The sequence below is a fragment of the Palaemon carinicauda genome, chromosome 11 (assembly GCF_036898095.1).
Source record: "Palaemon carinicauda isolate YSFRI2023 chromosome 11, ASM3689809v2, whole genome shotgun sequence".
NCBI classification, from domain to species: Eukaryota; Metazoa; Arthropoda; class Malacostraca; order Decapoda; family Palaemonidae; genus Palaemon; species Palaemon carinicauda.
Genome location: NC_090735.1, coordinates 73,404,782 through 73,427,019, shown reverse-complemented (window position 1 = coordinate 73,427,019; position 22,238 = coordinate 73,404,782). Strand labels below are relative to the sequence as shown.

The window sequence follows — 22,238 nt, the reverse complement described above, 5'->3', positions numbered from 1 at the left end:
TTTTGATTGAGAAAGTGAAAAATAATGGTCAAAGTCTGGCTCATCCCTTGCAAGGTCAAAGGTCGCGAGTTTATACAGGATTCAATTTCGACAAGAGTAGTCTCTAATTCATTCTTTCCCACATATCTAACTCCAAGAATCGTCCAAAGCTATCTTGACTGAACTCACAAGCCTCCCAAATCACAAGCCTGCATTAAGGTGCTTAGTGTCCAAATACCTTCTGGACTTCCGAGGAAGCTATTGCAACAAAGGGTCTGACATTATCGGAATAAATTACACTTCGAATACCTCGACGAGCAACAAATCTCCGTATAGCCTGCATACACTCTACCAATGACAGACTGTGAGTTCCAGTTGCACCCCTCCAACTACTGTATATCACAAGTAAAAAGTAACATATATATTTTCTTTCCTGGATAATTAGCACTAAATACTGGCCCTGTAAAATCTAAACATGTACCTGCAAAAAGGGTGTAGAGTAGGACTTCTTTACTACAGTTTCAGCCATTCTTCTCACACCAACTACATGAAAACTAGTTCTAAATGATGAAACCATGCTGTTTACACCAGTATGTTTTTTGAAACCTATGTTGAAACTGTACTAGAAGTTTAGAGAAAATCCCTTACGATGAATGACTACGTATTTTGACTCATAACTCAAGTCAGAAAACCCTTTATCTTCCCAATACCTTCATCAACAAACGGATTATTTTTCTTAACGTGGAATTTTTTAGGAATCGACCTTTGACCAGATAAAGCAAGGATTTTACTGGGAAGGCTTCTCTTTGTGCTACATAGAGAAACATTGTTTTAGTCTTAATTAATTCTTCCGTGGTGAATGCACTAGTATTCGCAACAAATCATGACGGTTTTGCCTTACAATTGTCTATAAACCTCTAAACAGGCCAGACAACTCTTATTGACTTATTAAAATTATTGTATTTTTCAACATCAATCATGATAGTTGAAATCTGGACACTTAAACATACTAAGTTGTGTTCAAGTTCATAGCCTACAGTCTCATTATCCTGAATGCAAATTGTAGGTTCCGAGAGATTACTAGGACCGAGACACCCAAAAAGTTATTTTCGACGATTTTTTTCAGTTAGCAACCCTCTATTCATCAAGTCCGCTGGATTATTTGATCCACTACAGTGATACAAGTGATGTGAGGCGTCAACTACTAGATTTCTCTTAATCTGTTATTAGCTCATACATCCCTGGTCACTGAATTACTCTTTATCCACCATAAGTTGCTGTTGAATCTGTCCAACGTATAATCCCAGGTTTGATCTTAAATTCTGGAGCCTTTGCAACAAATCTCACTAACCTCGCACATAGTAAGGCTTCCATTAACTCCAATCTAGGAAGAATAAGTTTCTTAATTTGTGTTACTCTAGTTTTAGAAACATGACAAGTAAGGATTGACAATCTTTTCCAAGACAAAATCATAAGTTTCCACAGGCACGAATTCACCTGGTAACTTAACATTCCAAGAAACACCCAATTTCCATATATATTTACCTTCGTCAACTTCATTGTGGTGAAAGTTATGTTTTTATATGGGTTGTCTGTGTGTGTGTTTGGAATTCGCATAACTCAACAACTATTTGACTACATCTCATGGAATTTGGTGAAATGATTAGCCATGATCCAAGGATATTTTATTAGATTTTTGTATTAATTAGGTTGAAAGACAAGGCCAAGATCACGAAAAGGTAAAACACGTTTTTTTTTTTTTTTTTTTTTTTTTTTTTTTTTTTTTTTTTTTTTTTTTTTTTCACAACTAGCCCAATTCTTATCTGATGTGCATGAAACTAGTGCCAAAATGTGCATAGTTCAATTGCCTATCTTCCGATATAAAACATGATATAATAATGCCATTACTCTTGTGTATGTATTTATTTGTTTGTATGTCTGTCTGTTGGTTTATGATTTGCATAAGTCAAAAGCTATTTGACCAAATCTCATGAAATTTGGTGAGATGATTGCCAACGATTTTGGAAGGGATTGGGTAAAAGGTCAAGGTCAATGTAATGAAAAGGTCAAAAACGTCTTTTTGCTATATTGTGGTCAATTTTCATCCGATTTGCATGAAGATCAATAGTTTTCTCGCTGACAAAAGTGGCAGTGGCAAGGGTATATACACTACCGAGTGCCTGTTTTAGTTCATTAATATTTTTGTACATGCTATAAAACGGCTGATATTTCCACATGGATCAAAAACCTTTACTATTATACTTAAGACAGTAAGAAAATATATCATCATATTTTGATCACCTAAGACCTAGTATCATATTAGTTTGATCATCACTTAGAGTTTGCATCTTACCTTAAACTTGAAAGCTATCACTACACTATTAGCTGAAACCTTTTCAAGGCATATATTGGCATTTTTTTTTTTACAGTATCACCTCCACTGAACAAATTGTATACATACATATCTCTTTTTGAACGTTGAACAACTTCCCGTTCACAGTAATTGCTGAAATAGTACTAACAATAACGTTTAATTAAAAGGTATGAAATTTCATAAGCTTTACTCTATTTTTACCTGGAACAAATCAATATGTGGATATTTTTGTCCTGACTGTGTAGGCTACCTTAAATGTAAAAAAAAAAAAGCCTTAACAAATCAACAGAGATCACGTGGGGTCAACGTCTAAAACTAATTATTATCTTCACCAAATCTGTGTTAAAGAATGACCTGTTAACATACAGTCACTAAGTAGCCAGTTATTAGGTTTTTCAGAATGACACTTCAAAATGAAACCATTGTTTTCTAGTCTTGAGTAGTATCGTAGCCTATGCACCATGGTCTTTTACTGTTAGAGTTCTCTTGCTTTAAGGTACATTTAGGCACATATTCTACCTGCTTTCTAGCCCTCATGAAATTTTAAGTGTTCTGGGCAGACTCAAAAAAAGAGCCGTGGATACCAGATGGTTTATCAATACGTCGCCTTATCCCTATTTGTTCCTTTATCTTCCTTCATGATATTAATTTTCAAAACTATTGTTCCTCTCCTCCCTTCGTTTACTTTTATTCTTATTTACGTTTTCACATTCTTCACTCAATCACTTCATCTAACGTCCTTTGCTCTGGCTTTTGGAAAGATGTCAGTCAAGCAGCTCTCTCTCTCTCTCTCTCTCTCTCTCTCTCTCTCTCTCTCTCTCTCTCTCTCTGGAGCTTGTCACTCCGGCGGTCTCCTCCTCACCTAAGTCTCGAATCTTTCAAGAGTTTCGAGGAAGTTGACACTAATGAAGACGAAAGATAATGTATCCCCGATCAAACTGACGGCAGAACTTCGAATATATTCTTCTTCTTCTTCTTCTTCTTCTTCTTCTTCTTCTTCTTCTTCCTGTCAACCCGTCTTTTTGTTTGCGAATTTGGTAGATTGGTGGCAAGATAAAATTGAGAAGAGTAAAACAAAAGGGCTAAAATCTATATTCCTTAGTATCTAATCATTCTGAAACATGAATTAAAATAGTCGATGCTAAGGTACAAATTATCTCAAAAACTCAATAGCTCACGTGAAGTTTCTTACAGAAAGTTTAAAGAATAGGAGACTTCATATCATATATCTATAACTACTATCTAGCGATTTTAGTTCATACATCTGTGTGAACACATTGAAACATTCAGTCTCCCTCGAGGCACAAATCTTTCAAAGATTTTCTTTAATTGAATTATTTGTCCTTTGGTACACATTCTGAAACAGGTATCCTCTGGTACACAGTTTGTAACAGGTTGACCTTTGGTACACATTCTGTAACATGATCATAATTGATAATGTTTCTTAAAAAGGCCTTTACTCTTAGATATCCTCGTGGGGATGCCTTAACGTGGTGAAAGTCTTTGTGCATCACCATGATCAGCAAAGATTTACCAGTCAAGGCCACCCATACTAGGTTGGTCTACTGTGAGCGTTCAGACTATAAATCTTCCACCATCACTAATCCTCAGTGGCCAGCGTGGTGATGAAAATGGCTAAACCCAGAAATGACTGAAGATATGTTAGAGGAATTTTCCTGCAGTGGACTAGAGACTGTAGCATGCACCTTCTAGCAATCTGTTAATTTAGTAACGACAATGATTGTGATATGGAAATGATAACAAATGATTCACAAGCTTGGATGGCTTTAGCCATGCAATCTTGTTGTGGTGCATATCAACCCCTTTTAAAGGTACAGTTAAGAAATTCTTCACGCTCTTTCTTCTGCATGATATTTTAGCCGTGATTTACAACTATAACTCACTTACTTTGACTCCAGCACTAGATTAGTGTGTTCTTAAGACTTTTACAATATCAAGTTCTATCTTTGCATGTCTTCTGGTTGGATTTCCTTTGTTTTTTGGTGATTATTAAGAGTTTGGTTTGGCTTAGAAAGACCTAAGACCTTTGGTTTGGCTAAAATAATTTATTCCATTAAGGCTAATTTCTCTTACTGTAGTCTCTGTTGCCTTATCTGCCAAAAAAAAAAAAAAAAAAAAAAAAAAAAAAGTATTATGGTAGAAAAAAAAAAAAAAAAAAAAACTTGAAACATCATTCCTTTGATATCATCGAGCCACTGAAGTAAACAGGTTAATCTATGATATAGCTATTTATCTGGATACAAACCAAAGTGCATAATATTTCGTTAACAAACTATGAGGTATTAACGTTAATATCAGCCTCCTCCTTAGGAAACTGAATCAAAGTACATTAAATTGCTATGACAAGACTAGCTTCTGGAGGCGTGAAACCGCTTACCTAAGCACCCCACAAGTCCCTTCTCCCCAAGTTACATTCCTATCTCTCTCAGAATCTAAAATTTCTTGCCAGTCACAAGCCAAATCTTTGGAAAAAATCTATTAAGAATCCACGCAACTGATGCAAATCCTGCTAACGAGCAAACAGATCCAGAACGCATAAGCTTCCGTCTTATCTCGTGTGGATGATAGGAAGTCATAATAAATATGTTGTATGGGCATAAGAGTCGTGGGTAGGATAATGTAAATATGAGAGCGCCAAAATCCTATTGAATTGTATGAATTATTCAGTTGAAATGGACTTGATCTTCGTAATGACGACCATAATGAAAATGATAATTAGCCAGAAGTAAATTCAAACTTACAGAGAATGTTTTTGTGTTGAACAAGTTGACGCGAGACTCTTCATGATTTATGTATGACGAATCTATTCTAACATTGCTACTGGTTTTAGGATGTTTTATATTTCATGTTCTGTTCTCATTACTCCTCATATAGTTTATTCATTTCCTAATTTCCTTTCCTCACTAGGCTATTTTTCTTTTTTGGGCCCCTTGGGCTTATAGAATCATGCTTTTCCAACTATGGTTGTGGCTTAGCTATTAATGATAATAATGATAATCTCAAGTAAATTAAACAGTGAAAAAATATTTTCTATTAGGCTACGAAGCCCCCACAACAGCTCGTCTCGAGTCACCGAAGCGAATAATCATATTCTCAAGCTAAGTTCCTTGGGGAAGTTGGTCTTCTAACCATGTGGTATAGGGAAGTCTCTCCCTCTCTCTCTCTCTCTCTCTCTCTCTCTCTCTCTCTCTCTCTCTCTCTCTGTTATCATGTAAGTTTAACGTTCCACCCTGACAACGATCTCTCTCTCTCTCTCTCTCTCTCTCTCTCTCTCTCTCTCTCTCTCTCTCTTGTTAGGAGATGTTACAGAGGCAGATATAATTGACTGATTGTTTGATGAAATAGTTGACGATGAGTAACAAAAATAACAACTTGATTAAGATTGATGGAACCAAGCAAGATGGAGATATGAATGAATTATACGAATTTAAACACTTCCATTTTATATAAGAACAATTAATCCAACTATGGAACATATCTTAAATTAATGTGAGTCGAAAGATATTTCTTTTCTTAAGGCTGGTAAAAGAAAATTCACGAGCTCTTTGACTAATTCAGAAACTTTTAACTTCAAACAAAGAGTAGTTATTAAAATCAGAGCTCACTCATTCTGGAGAAAAAATAAATTCTTCAAATGGCAAAATTCGTACTCAGAGAAATTTGGAACAGTTTTCTTTTCGGGAGAATCGTGACCCCAATTCTTTCAGGTAAATAATTGATTTGGCTTTCCCAATTAATTTAAACAACGACCGAAAAATCCTTTCATTCCTGTTTTAAAAAAAAAAAAAAATCTTATATATTAATCCCTTCGTAAAACATGAAGGCATATTGAAATAGTTTGAAATTATTTCCTATATAAAAAGATGTTTTATTTTTTTTTTCTTAACAGATGTCTCTAAGTGCAATATATTTCACGTCAAACATTTAAATCACCAAATGCAGAGTAGCATCGATCATCCGCTGCCTAAAACACTATATCATATATTCTCAGCTTGTGGTTTTGTTTTCTCTCGAATTCCTGCATTTTGGATAAAGCCGCACAATTCTGGGTTTCGAGAGACTTATTCATTATGGAAAGCGGTTAAGGTAAAACACTAAACCCCGATTTCTACCGCAACACGGTCGGTGATTCATAAGTAACGAAACAAATCCGAAAACAGAGAGGAAAAAGAATCTAAAATGGCTTCACTGTCACAGAGCGGTCTGACATCGTCGACAGAGGCATGGATCTCCGACAGTCTTTTCTGGACCGCGGCTTTAATGTTAGAGTTCCGTCTGTTCTTTTACATTCTTTCGTTTCATCATTATGATGCAGAGAAACCTAAACACCTTGTTATTACTAATGGCCCTTTCATTGAACGCAAATGCATCTATAATGTTCGACTTTGTACAAATAAAAGGTAAGTGATATTGCGCTGAGAGAATGATTGGCATGTTTTTTATTTTTTATTTTTAACTTTCGGAGTCTTTGTAATTCGTGAAAAACCCACATTTTGAAATAGAAACAAACACGAGAACATCAAACAACTTAAGGTTTCACTCATAACCTAACCTCAGAGCCAAATCCTTAACTACTGGCTGTAACCCCTAAGACAATATTATTCTTAGCTTACCGTAAAACGAAGTCTTTACCCGTTGCTTGCTTCCCAACCGCGTTCGCTCCTGTCAAGATAACAATAAATTGGAATATTGATTAAATCTGGGAAGTAGGATGATAGCATTGTATTTAAGATCATAATTAAAAACATTTTCTTAATAACGAAAATCAATTTGACAAGAAAAAATAAATATTACCGTTGTCACAAAAAACAACATTCTCCACAACCTTTTCTTCTTTTTTTATGATTTACAGTCAGATACGACCTGGATCCACGAATAACTTTTCCTTCCCTGTCTTCATGATATAAAGTTATACATAACATGGATCCATGATTAACTTTTCCTTCTCTTCGCTCATGTTTTACAGTCAGAGATTACTTAAATACTTTAATAACTTTTCCTTCTCTGCTTTCTTGCTTTACAGTCAGAGATGAACTGGATACCCGATTAACTTTTCTTTCTCTGCTCTCCTGTTTGACAGTCAAAGATGACCTGGATCCACGATTAAATTTTACTTCTCTGCTTTTATGCTTTACGGTCAGAGATGATCTGGATTCCGGATTAAATTTTCATTCTCTGCTCTCCTGTTTGACAGTCAGAGATGACCTGGATCCACGATTAAACTACCCTTTTCTACTTTCATGTTTTATAATCAGGTATGAACTGGGTCCCTGCTTTAATTATTTACAGTCACAGAGGAACTAGAAATACAATTAACGTTTCTTTATCTGCTCTCATGTGTTACAGTCATAGATGACATGGATCCACGATTAAATTATCCTTCTCTTCTCTCATGTTTTGCAGTCAGAGATGATCTTGATCCACTATCAACTTTTCCTTCTCTATTCGCATGATTTAAAATCAGAGATGACCTGGACCTATGATTAACTTTTCCATCTCTGTTTTCATGTTAAACAGTCAGAGATGACCTGGATTCTCTATTAAAATTTCCTTCTCTATTCTCATGATTTATGATCAAGGATGGCCTGGATCCATGACTGACTTTCCCTTTTCTGCTTTCATGTTAAACAGTCAAAGATGGCCTGGATCCTCTATTAACTTTTCATTCTTTATTTTCATGACTTACAATCGGAGATGACCGGGATCCATGATTAAGTTTTCCTTCTCTACTTTCATGATTTACAATCAGAGATGACATGGATCCATGATTAATTTTTCCTTCTCTGTTTTCATGTTAAACAGTCAGAGATGACCTGGATTCACTATTAACTTTTCTTCTCTATTCTCATGATTTATAATTAGAGATGGCCTGGATCCATGACTAACTTTTCCTTTTATGCTTTTATGTTAAACATCAAAGATGGCCTGAATCCTCTATTAACTTTTCCTTCTCTATTTTCATGATTTACAGTCGGAGATGACCTGGATCCATGATTAACATTTCCTTCTCTACTTTCATGACTTACAATCAGAGATGTCATGGATCCATGATTAACTTTTCGTTCTCTGCTTTAATGTTAAATAGTCAGAGATGACCTGGATCCTCTGTTAACTTTTCCTTCTCTATTCTCATGATTTATAATCAGAGATGGCCTGGATCTATGACTACCGTTTCCTTTTCTGCTTTCATGTTAAACATCAAAGATGGCCTGGATCCTCCATTAACTTTTCCTTCTCTATTCTCATGATTTACAGTCGGAGATGACCTGGATCCATGATTAACTTTTCTTTCTCTATTCCCATGATTTACAATCAGAAATGACATGGATCCATGATTAACTTTTCCTTCTCTGCTTTCATGTTAAACAGTCAGAGAGGACCTGGATCCTCTATTAAATTTTCCTTCTCTATTCTCATGATTTATAGTAGGTGATGACCTGGATCCTCTATTAAATTTTCCTTCTCTATTCTCATAATTTACAGTTGGAGATGACCTAGATCCATAATTAACTTTTCCTTCTCTACTCTCATGATTTACAATCAGAAATGGCCTGGATCCATGGCAAACTTTTTTTTCTCTGCTTTCATGTTAAACAGTCAGAGATGACCTGGATCCACTAATAACTTTTCCTTCTCTATTCTCAAGATTTACAATCAGAGATGACCTGGATCCATGACTAACTTTTCGTTTTCTGATTTCATGTTAAACAGTCAAAGATGACCTGGATTCACGATTAACTTTTCATTCTCTGTTGTCATGATTTAAAGTTACAGAAGACCTAGATCCATGATTAAGTTTTCCTTCTCTACTCTCGTTATTTATAGTCATAGATAAAACTGGATCCATGACTAACATTTCCTTCTCTGCTTTCATGATTTACAGTCAGATACGAATTGGATCCACGAATCACTTTTCCTTCTCTGTTTTCATGATTTCAGTCACATATAACCTGAATCAGTGACTAACTTTTCCTTCTCTGTTTTCATGATTTACAGTCACATATAACCTGGATCAGTGACTAACTTTTCCGTCTCTGTTTTCATGATTTACAGTCAGACATAAACTGGATACACGATTAACTGGATCCACTATTAATTTTTCCTAATATGCTCTTCTGTTTTACAATAAGAGATGACTTGGATCAATGAATAACTTTCCCTTCTCTGTTTTCATGCTTTACAGTCAGAGATGAACTAGATCTACGATTAGCTTTTCCTCCTCTGGGTTCACGTTTTATAATCAGATAAAACCTGGGTCTACGATTAAATTTTTCTCCTCTGCTTCAATGATTTATAGTCAGTGATTAAAATTAAAGGGATCCACATTTCACTTTTCTTTCTCTTCTCTAATATTTTACAGTCATAGATGACCTGGATCCACAATTAATTATAATTATTTTCTCTCCCGCTTTGCAGTCAGAGATAACTCGGATCCATGATTAACTTTTCCATCTGTGCTTTCATGTTAAACAGTCAGAGATGGCCTGGATCCACGATTAAGTTTTCCTTCACTTCTCTCATGTTTTACAGTCATAGATGACCTGGATCCACAATTAATTATAATTATTTTCTCTCCCGCTTTGCAGTCAAAGATAACTCGGATCCATGATTAACTTTTCCATCTGTGCTTTCATGTTAAACAGTCAGAGATGGCCTGGATCCACGATTAAGTTTTCCTTCACTTCTCTCATGTTTTACAGTCATAGATGACCTGGATATACGATTAATTTTTCCTTCTCTAGTCTCATAATTTACAGAGATAAACTAGATCCATATCAACTTTTCATTCTCTGCTCTCATGTTTTAGAGTCATAGATGACTTGGATCTATGATTAAATTTTAACTTTTTATACTGTGCTTTCATGTGTTAAAGCCAGAAATAACCTTGATCCACGATTAACTTTTCCTTCTCTGCTATCATGTTAAAAAGTCAGAGATGACCTGGACTCAATATACACTTTTAGTTCACTTCTTCGTGTTTTATAGTCATAGATGACCTGGATCCACGATTAATTTTTCTCTCTCTTCTCTCATGTATTACAGTCAGTGATGACCTGGATCCATAATCAAAATATCCTTCTCTACTTTCATGTTTTAAAATTAGATATTAACCTGTTCACAAATATTTTATCCCTCTCGGCTTTAATGATTTACAGTCAGAGATGAAATGCATTCAAAATTAACTTTTCTTTCATTGCTCTCATGTTTTCAGTCATAAATTACCTGAATCCACAATTAACTTATCCATCTCTTCTGTCATTTTTTGCAGTCAGAGATGACCTGGATCAGCAATTAACTTTTCCTTTTCTACTCTCATGATTTACAATCAGAGATGTCCTGGATACATGATCAATTTATTCTTCTCTGCTTTCATGTTAAACAGTCATAGATGACCGGGACCAAGATTAACTTTTGCTTCTCTACTTTCATGATTTACAATCTGAGATGAACTGGACCCATTATTAACTTTTCCTTCTCTGTTTCCATGATTAACTTTTAATTCTCTGCTCGCGTGTTTCACAGTAATAGATAACTTCAATCGATAGGTAACTTTCCCTTCTCTGCTTTCATGTTAAACAATCAGAGATTACCTGGATCAATGATAACCTTTTCGTTCTCTTTTTTTTATGTTTTATAGTTAGAGCTGACTTTGATCTCCGATTAACTATTCATTCTCTGTTTTCATGCTTCAAAGTCAGAGATGACCTGGATCCACGATTAAATTTTCCTTTTCTACTTTCATGTTTTATAATAGAAGATTAACTGGGTCGACGATTGAATTTTCCTGGTTTCTTTTAACGATTTACATTCAGAGATGAACTGTATTTTTTCTTTATCTGCTTTAATTTTTTATAGTCATGGATGATATGGATCCACGATTAACTTTTCCTTCTCAGTTTTCATGATTTACTGGCAGAGATGACCTGGATCTATGAATCACCTTTCCTTCTCTGCTTTCATGTGTTATAGTCTTAGATTATATGGATCCACGGTTAACTTTTTCCTCTCTTTTCTCATGTTTTACAGTCACGGATGACCTGGATCTATGATTAACTTTTCCTTCTCTACTCTCATGATTTAAAGTCAGAGATGAACTGGATCCATGGTTAACTTTGCCTTCTCTTCTTTCATATTAAAAAGTCAGTGATGATCTGGATCCACTATTAACTTTTCATTCACTGCTCTCACGTTTTATAGTCGGACATAACCTGGATCCACGATTAAATTTTTTCTTCTTTGTTTTCATGTTAACAGGAATCGACAGTTAACCTTTGAATCTCTGCTTTCATGGTGTTTACCCAGAGATAACCTTGATCCACGATTAACTCTTCCTTCACTGCTTCCAAATTTTACAGTCAGAGATGACATGATTAATTCTTAGTTCTCTGCCCTCATATTTTACAGTCATAGATGACCTGGATCCACGATTAATTTTTCCTTCTCTACTCTCATGATTTACAGTCAGGGATAACCTGTTTCTATGATTAACTCTTCCCTCTCTGCTCTCATGTTAAACAGTCAGAGAGGAACTGGATCCAGGATTAACATTTCCTTTTCTGCTTCCATCTTAAGCAGTCAGACATAACCTGTGTCCACGATCAACTTTCCCTTTTTTGCTTTCATGTTTTACAGTCATAGATAACAGAAACCGATGGTTAACTTTTCATTCTCTGCATAAATGTTTTATAGCAACAATTAATTTTTCCTTCTCTGATTTCATGTTTTAAAGTCAGAGATGACCTGGATCTACGATTAACTTTTCCTTTTCTACTTTCATGATTAAAAGTCTGAGATGAACTGGACTTATGATAAACTTCCCTTCTCTGCTTTCATGTTAAACAGTCAAAGATTTCCTAGATCCATTGTTAACTTTTCTTTCGCTGCTCATGTTTTACAGTCGGACATAACTTGGATCACGATTAATTCTTCCTTCTCTGCTTTTATGTTTCACAATTCCTTCTCTACTTTCATGTTTCACAATCAGATATGACCTGGATACACAATTAACTTTTCCTTTTCTGCTCTAATGTTTCACAGTTTAAGATGACCTGGATCCATAATTAACTTTTCCTTTTCTGCTCTAATGTTTCACAGTTTAAGATGACCTGGATCCATAATTAACTTTTCCTTCTCTGTCCTTATGTTCCGCAGATAGAGATGATCTGGATCCTCGATCAACTTTTCCTTCACTACTTTCTTATTTTACAGTCAGAGATAACATACATCCACGAACAACTTTCTCTTCTCTGCTCTCATGTTTTATAGTCAGAGATGACCTGGATCCACGAATAATTTTCCCTTCTCTGCTTGCATTTTTACTGTCAGAGATGACCAGGATCCTCGAATAAATTTTCCTGCACTGGTATTATCACAGTCAGAGATGACCTTCAAAGATCACCTGGATTAACGATTGACTTTTCTTTCTCTGCTTTTTTGTTTCACATTCAGAGATTACCTTGATCTATGATTAGCTTTTCATTCTCTGCTCTCATGTTTTACAGTTAGAGATTATATAGATCCACGAATATCTATCCCTTTTTTACTTTTATATTTTAAACTCAGATCCACGATCAACTTTTTCCGCTGTAGTCTGATGATTTACCGTCAGAGATGACGTGGATCCATGATTAACTTTTCCCTCTCTGCTTCTATGTTTTACAGTTAGAAATTATCTGGGTTCACGATTAAATTTTCCTTCTCTGCTTTCATTTTTTACAGTTAGAGATGACCCGAATCCAAGATCCAATTTTCATTCACTCCTCTCGTGTTTTACTTTCAGATATGACCTGGATCCACGATTAATTTTCCTTCTCTGTTTTTGGGTTATATAGTTAGAAATGACCTAGATCCACGATTGACCTTTCCTTCTCTTCTTTCATAATTTATAGTCAGAGATGACCAGGATCCATAATTAACTTTTCCGTCACGGCTCTCATGTTTTACAGTTAGAGATGACCTTTATCCACGTTTAAGTTTTTCTTCTCTGCCCTCATGTTTTACAGTTATACTTGACCATTATCCACGATTAACTTTTCCTTTTCTGTTCTCGTGTTTTACTGGCAGAGATGACCTGGGTACACGATTAACTTTTCCTTCTCTGCTTTCACCTTTTACAGTCAGAGATGAATTGGATCCACCAATCAACCATGTCCTATTGATCTTAGATAGATTCTTTGAAGGAATCTACAACAACGTTATCCTTCACGACAACTCGCCAACAGCCTTGAAATTCCTGCTCGGATTGACATCCAGTCGTGTCACACGACCTTCCCAAATAGGGTTAATGACCCATTATTTGGAAAGTAATTCTTCCCTGATCTTCGGCCGTGAACACAATCGTCATGCAGGTTTAGTAATTATCGTCTTTGAAGATATGAGAACCCCGGAGAACTTCTTAACAGGCCGTGGTAGTTCGTGGGTCAGAGGGTCAATGCTTTTCGTTAATCTTAACGTCGAAGTACAGGCGAGGTATGACAATTACAAGTGTGATGTTTATAAAAATTACTCCAAATACATTGGGAATCAAGTAATAGACAATTTTCCAATTAGCTAATTTCCTTTTGTGATATAGTAATATGCCGTAAAATATCATGATATTGGATTTTTATAAAAGTAAATTCTTGAATACTATATATTCTTTAAAAACAGAATCCTATTTGTACATGATAGCTTATAAAATGTTAAAAAATTTTATAATGTTAAAAAAAACATTAATTGCAATTTTCTTTACCTAAAAAATAATTTACACAAACGTTTTGGGTGGAGTGCTATTGCTGGACGGTGACACACACGTACTGTTTCCTTATTCCATTTACTCATTTGGATATTTTTCTTGTTGTAATACTTGGGCATAAGTTACAGAATCCTGCTTTACCTATTAGAGTTGTGATGATTAGAGCAACTAATCAAGATATTGGTCAAGATAAAAGTCAACACCAGCAACGCATCAACCCAAAACCAAAGGGTTGAATCCTAACTAAGATAGATGCATTTACTTATTTCCACCGAGTGTATATTATTTTCAAGGCAAAGAGTAAATTTGTTGCAAGCGGGTTGTGTTTTAATAAGCATTTAGTTATATACACGCTCTTTGTTTCTGAAAAACAGATCACTCCTTGTGCTGGCTTCGAATGTGGAAAAAGTATCCCTCTTAGAAGGCTCCGTTGATAAGCAAGGAAGATTATTCTACACTTTCAAGTCCTATTTCCCTTTCAGTCAACAATTTCCAAAATATGTAAGACTCAGCCTATAAGCTGGACTAACTCTCTGTTGAAGTTCTATATTGTAAAAGAATGTTTATATTATGATAGTTTCAAACTAACTTCAAACAACGCAATTAAGTTTTGCATATCCTGTATTTTAATCGCAATTTGGACTGCATTTATATAGTTACGTCAAAAGACAGTTAAGATTATAAAGTCTCTTTTATTGATATTCAAAGAATCAATTCTCTGAATAACCTTTATGTAGTCTGGAAAAGACTTTCTATAGCAACACTGTTCTATGAATGCTCATTAGATGCTTTTGATTACAACTAGACAGTTGAATCTGCCCGTCCCCTGACAAGAAATCAAATCTTCCCAGAAAGATTTCCAAATTTTGCTGGACTTGAATTGCATTTGGCCAGTTGGGTCGACGACTTCCCAATTTTGTTCTACGCTGATGGGGACAGTAAGTGTCTGTGTTTGCGTATGTGTGTGTGTGTGTGAGAGAGAGAGAGAGAGAGAGAGAGAGAGAGAGAGAGAGAGAGAGAGAGAGAGATTAGGGTAAAGTTCTCAAGGGTAAAGATGAGCATAGATCAAGCGACTTCAGAAGTTAAAACTTGCAGCGAATGTTTTCATGTTGAATATGGTGACATAAGTCTCTCATCATTGTTTATATATGATAAATCTATTTAATCTTGTTGATACTAAAATATTCCATATTCTTTATTCATTACATTTATTATAGTTTATATTTTTCCTTATTCCCTTTCCCCAGTGGGCTTTTTTTTAAGAGTTGGGGCCCATGGGCTTACACTATATCATTCTGCTTTCCCAACTCGGGTTGTAGCCTACCTAGCAATATTAATAATGATATCACTAAGTATTGCTGAAACTATGAAGTCTTATAATTTCTAAAGCCATTGAGATGAATGATAAGTAGCGTGTTACCAGGGGAAATATGAAAAAAGTGTTATCATCATCGTGTTGTTATTACAGACACATCAGTCATAGGACTAGCCATTAACCTACTGGAGGAGATCAAGTTGAAACTGAACTTCAGCTATAGTGTGCAAGATCTGCCACCAGATGGCATGTGGGGCGACCTCATCAACGGCTCTTGGGTAGGAATGGCTGGACAGTTAGTGAGGAAAGAAAAGGACATTGTTGCAAATTCCTTCGCCGTTCTTCATGAGCGATATTTAGCCATGGATTTCACAGTCCCAATATTTTATGACTCTTACAGCGCTGTGCTTATGGTAATTTAATTTTTGTTGTTTTTATTCACCTTTTTGACAGTTGAATTAATAAAATTCTTGTGATTTATTAAAATGACTTCATGCAAGAGTGTTATATATTGAATGTTTATAGAATTATAATTTTTCAGATCGACTTGTGTATTGGAAATAATTTTTTCTAGAAAATATTAACCTACATATATTTTTCTCCGAAGCTGTCTCCGTTTTAAACATTCACGTTTTCAAATGATATATTGAAGAAAGCATTGATAAATTTCTTAAATTTCCTAAAATGAGAATATTCGACTTTTTGTAAAATTACTTTCGTTTATTGAGTTACATAACAAATCTTCACATGATAAACACTAAATAAATAACTGGCAAACGTCATAACTATAAAGTTAGCCCACCGAATTAAACTTATAATAATTACAATCATGATATTGAACAAATATATAGCCTATTTGTGATAATACGTATGAGAGTAAATTAAAAAAAAAAAAATAAACCAAGGAACCTTTGTAATTCGTTGGAACAGACCAGGTGTAAAATTTCAAATATTATGACTGAAAAGCTACACTTTTAAACTATCAAAGACACCACTTAACTCAAGGTTCCCCCACCGAACCTAACCTTGGAGCCGTACATTTACCTACTAACCTATCGGCTGCGACCTGCCTTAACCTGCTGTTTCCTTAGCTTACCTTGGACTAGGTCTCAACTCTTGGCTAGGTAACACTAAATCATAATATTTTGTAAATCATGAAATTGGCTTCTTATTATTGTATTCCAAACCAAAATAAACAACAACTTCCCCATAAAGAAAATCGATTTGTCAAACAATGAAAAAAAATATATGCCTGTTCCAATGAACTGTATTCACCCTAAAATTATTATTTTTTTTTCTTTTTTTTTTTTTTATGAAAAGCTTCCCCCTCCGCCGCCTCGCTATCTAGGAGTCGTTTACCCCTTCAGCAACTGGGTGTGGTTCGCTGTCGTCCTCTCGCTGGTCTTGGTAACCTTCATTTTCCTGACCTTTCAAAAGACTCAATTTTACCTGTATGATAATAGTGGTAAGTTCATTTCTCTCTCTCTCTCTCTCTCTCTCTCTCTCTCTCTCTCTCTCTCTCTCTCTCTCTCTATATATATATATATATATATATATATATATATATATATATATATATATATATATATATATATATATATATATATATATATATATATATATAGGTGTGTGTGTGTTTTAATAAAAAAGAATCCGTTAGGATACTTAATAATGCAAAATTACAAAATACGCATAGCTTTCGAGTTTTTGATGAATATCATTGTTCAATCATAATGAGTATATTAAATCATTAATGACTATTTGACTAATAGGCTTAATTCTATGATAGATAATTACACCGAAGCTTTTGATAACCTACGGGTGTTAAAACTAATTTATTTATATAATGACCTAAATTCACTAATGACCCAATATTTCTCTCCCCAAAGCTAAAGACTTAGTATGGCTGTTCCTATGGCTGGGGCGTGGACTTCTGCGGCAGTCAGTGCCTGGAGAGCCCAAGTCTAGTGTCCTTCGCATGGTCTTAGGATTTTGGTGGCTATGCACCCTAGTACTTTCAAGTTCGTACTTCGGTAATCTCATCGCTTACATCACTATTCCAGATGAACCGCAAAGAATCCGGACGTTGGAGGAACTGGCTAAATCGAATCACAAGTAAGCTCAGCACTTTCTTTGCAAATATATTACTACTATTACTACTACTACTACTACTACTACTACAGGCTAAGCTACATCCTTAGTTGGAAAAGCAGGATGCTATAAACCAAAGGACTTCAACAGGGAAAAATAACCCAGTGAGGAAAGGAATAAAGAAGCAATTAAACTACAAGAGAAGTAATGAACAATCGATCTAAAATATTTCAAGAGCAGTAAAAACATTAGAATAGATCTTTCATATATAAACTATAGAGAGAACCTTTTTATCAACCTGTTCAACATGGAAATTTTCTGTTCACAAACCTACCAACCTTTATGCAAGAAAATTAATCATTATGTCAGTCAATGAAGCACCTGCCTATCAAAATGAGGTAGTTATTTTCTTAGAATTTGATTTGCTAGTATCATTTAACTCAGAAAATAACTTGCATATCAAATATCAGTACACTATGTCAGTTGATAACATTATTATCATTATTATTACTATTATTATTATTATTATTATTATTATTATTATTATTTTTATTATTATCATTATCATTATTATTATTACAAGCTAAGCTATAACCATAGTTGGAAAAGCAGGATGCTATTTGCCCAAGGGCTCCAACAAGGAAAAATAGCCCAGTGAGGAAAGGAAATGAGGAAATATATAAACTGCAAGAGAATCAATGACCAATCTAAATAAAATATCTTAAGATGAGCAACAATATGATCTTTCATATATAAACTATAAAAAGTTATAAAAACAAGAGGAAGAGAAACAAGACAGAATAGCAAGCCCGAGTGTAGCCTCAAGCAAATAAGGTAGCAATTTCCTTGAAAATTATACATTTTCATTGATGTACAAGTCAGGTCGACTAAATTAACTATAAGAAAAATGTGCCACCACCATGTCAGTAACCAATATAAATCTACCAACTTATCACCAGTAAACCAGCTATTTACTGGAAACTTGATATTCTACCAATATCCCAACGGAGAATCTTCATAACAAGAACTTAACAATGTCTCAGGTCCAGTCACCGCTCAATTTTCATCGTCAGTAAAGGCGCTATTTATCCTTAACATTACACAAATGACATAAAACAGCAATTAAAGATAGCGAAATGCTTTCACATAACAGCAAAACAATATGCCTTTGAAATTCTCTTCAAAAGCAAGAAAAATCTTTCAAAAGAAATTACAAACCAAATTGTCAGTCCTTTCATGATAGTTTGTATTTAACTTCTGTACTAAATTGATGATGAGAGGAGACTGATAACCTCCATCAATATATTATCGGTCCTAGTATAGCTTACGTCCTACCATATCCAAATATTATTGTTATCAAAATCTTTATCAAAACTATCATCATTATGAAAATTATTAAAATCCTTATCATAATGCTTTTAAAGAGTATATATGCATCCTACCATCATATGTAAACGTTGCTTGTATCCAACTAAATTTCAAGTCAGATAAAATTGAGGGACGTGATAGAGATTACAGGTAATCATAAAACTTTAATAGTGACTCACACGGATGGTGTACACAGCACACCCCTGTACCGCTTACCAGAACAGAGAAGCATTGACATAAAGTTTTTTCATGAGCGAAGCTAGCAAAGAATATTTGTGGGATGTGATATAGATTATAGGTAAATATACTTAAATTCTAACTAGTAATGGATTTAGATCGTTCAAACCTGAGTCAACTAATTGAGTAATTTAATAGCCGTTCATACTTGCTAGTCTGTAATTAGTGGATCAGATACAAGCTACATAAGCTTGTAACTTGGTAAGAACAGAAAGTTTTGGTATGCTGCAAGCTATACTAGCACCACATTTTGTAAATACTGTCCATAATCACAAATTGCACTTAAATTGGTAACATTGCAATATTTTTTTTATATAATTATTACTTGCTAAAGAAATGTCCTTGTAAATCAGCCCATTTCACGGAAAATATTATTAGTAACAATATATCAATAAAAAAAATTTGGTCCCTCTTTTCACTAGCACAAACAGATACTTCCACTAGTTGAAAGCTGTAGTTAAGTATGTATGTTTGCAGAACCCTGTCCGAACTAATTAGAGCTTAAATTATCCAGACTCTTCATGTTAGATTATGGTGCCCCGCTGCCGAATTATCTAGCTACTTCCGTGGACCCAGTTTTGAGCCTCTTAGGACAGAAATTAACTCTGGCTCCATCCTACGAAGAAATCGAGGAAGAAGTTTTGGAAAAGAAAGGTGTCATCCTAGAGGGAACGAATTATATGGCCTATGAGATCGCTGGGTGGCGAGGGAGGGATCTCTACTACGTAGGAGAGGTTCTGTACCCATCGTTCTATGCCTGGGCTTTCCAGAAGGATACTCCATGGATCCATCGATTTGATAAGTATGCTGCGTTATTAGTAACTGCATTTATAGTACAGTTTACCCTTTCTGTGTGGGGATACCTTAACGTGTGGAAAAGGTTTTTGTATCACTATGATCAGCAAAGCTGTACTATACTGCACCTGTACTCTGTCAAATTTACGGAGAAGGTTGAAGTGTACTCTTAGATTCAACAGTCATGTTTTGTACTATTTTTTTCTTAGAAGGAGCCTAGTAAACACTTTCAATGGAAGAGTCTGGGAGGGGAAGGAGATTACCCCTTCACCGGGTAGTCCGACACTGAGGAAATAAGGAAGTAATTTGTATTCTAGTGGTTATGGAGAGAGAGATTAAATGAAGGTTCCTGATACATCTTGTAAAATATTGTATCATTACCAAAAACTGAACCAAACCACTAATGTTCAAGGAAATATTGATAACCTAGTTCATTATTAGTTGATTTGCTGTATCATTATCAGTAGCAGTAGATTAAAGTAGCTGTTGTTGGAAAATTGATTAGTGACGAAAATTAAGTATTAACTGTGCATATTAGATAATCAGTAATGGATACAATAAATACTGATGACGGCTTAGCCCTTTGAATGAAATAAGAGTTTAGTTAATTGAGGGGAAAATAAAGTTTTATTGCCGTAAATGAGACGAATAATAATAATAATAATAATAATAATAATAATAATAATAATAATAATAATAATAATAATAATAATAATAATAATAATAATAATAATAATAATAGTCTTTTACATTCTAGCAAAACCTTTGAAAAAATATTCTTTATTGATAGATGATAAAAAAAATCGTATTCTTAGAACGACATAATTTTCATGATAGTAGGTTATACTAATTTTCCGAAAATGTATTCTCTAATTTGCCAAACATAATAAGAGTGCAGATGGCATAAGCACAGCATGATTCTCTATACTAATACCATGCCTGTAAGTTATCAATGATTATATAATAATTAGCAGCTTTATCTTATAAAAATTACCTTGCTTGAAATTGAAGCGAACTTATCAATTTCATGCACAACGTTCTTATAATCTTGATTTAAATAGACTTACGTCGCCACGATAAATTTCCTATTTGTGTTCCTTTTATTCATTTCTCTATTAAACATCCTCGGTATTTTTAAAATGAATGGCTTTCAAAGCAAGTGCTCGTCTTTGATCGTCAATTTTAGTTCCTATTTATTCACTATCCCTCTAGTAAAGAAACGTCTCCTGAGCGGCAGCATGAAACCCCTTCACTTGACCATTCAACATGAAACCATTCGTGATTCGTGTGAAGCCGAGTTAAGATATTCATCCCCTGAATTCATAATCAAGGCATATTCAGCACTTTATTCCACTCAGATTTTTTATACTATTTCTATCACATTCTTTTATAATTATCTCGGTTAACGAAAATATCTTGGTTGATTTTAAAGCAAACGGTCAAATTATCCAGAGCACTTTCGTAATGAGCATATTAACTGGAAAACTTGTGATATTGGAGGACTATAGAACTTAATGATTTACAATAACTAACTAATATAACTTCGAGTCGGCAAATGTTAGTATAAGGATCCATTTTAGCAAATCCTCCGAACAATCAAAAGAAAACGACTCGCTAATTACAGCTATTTTTTTTTCTTTTTTAATCGCTTATTACTGGATCAGTATTCAAGCAAAATACTGTGTGATAACTATCTCCAATTTTCCCATAGCGTCCCGGTAATTATCATGCAAATTGAACCTCTTCCAATAAAGATTGAAATAGCAACGCAGCAAAGATTTTGCTGTATGTATTTAAAATTTTAGTTTAAATGTCAATGCTAACCGTTCTTGGACATGAATACAGGAGATGAGACAGCAAAGCTCACCGAAAAAGGAACGCAAAATAAAAAAAGATATGAATAAGGCCAAGTGGCTTACCATCTCAAGACAGAGATTAGATTCCACATCTGGAATCTGAATGACTTGGGAAATATTTTACAGAAAAGTTGTGGAGGATTAATTTTTGATTTTTGCCAAATCCTGTGAGAGAGAGAGAGAGAGAGAGAGAGAGAGAGAGAGAGAGAGAGAGAGAGAGAGAGAGAGAGAGAGAGAGAGAGAGGTTGGTGGTGAGAAAGACTGTTGGTACAAATGAGATTGTTTGTTTATGTTTTTAGTTACGTTACGACAGTGGTGAATGTTTCGGAGCGAATGCTTTTTTGATTTGACTGCAGCTTAAGGCAGTTGTGTGAACTCTGGATTTACTTCATTATTATTACCAACGTGGAGGTGTTTATTTATTTAAAAAGTAAGTACAGTTTTGTTTATATTTGCTAGTCGTGATTG

The 22,238-nt window shown here is 34.7% G+C and overlaps 1 protein-coding gene across 1 annotated transcript in view; it reads left to right on the top strand.

Moving 5' to 3' along the window:
• Positions 1-6,749: 6,749 nt before the first annotated feature.
• Positions 6,750-22,238, top strand: part of LOC137649323 (mucin-2-like) — a 64,566-nt gene continuing 49,077 nt past the window's right edge. Inside the window, exons 1-8 of the mRNA XM_068382305.1 lie at positions 6,750-6,774; positions 7,398-7,629; positions 13,439-13,901; positions 14,914-15,046; positions 15,577-15,836; positions 16,744-16,888; positions 17,313-17,538; positions 19,634-19,921. Coding sequence (XP_068238406.1) covers positions 6,750-6,774; positions 7,398-7,629; positions 13,439-13,901; positions 14,914-15,046; positions 15,577-15,836; positions 16,744-16,888; positions 17,313-17,538; positions 19,634-19,921 — 1,772 coding nt within the window. The remainder of the gene's footprint in view (positions 6,775-7,397; positions 7,630-13,438; positions 13,902-14,913; positions 15,047-15,576; positions 15,837-16,743; positions 16,889-17,312; positions 17,539-19,633; positions 19,922-22,238) is intronic.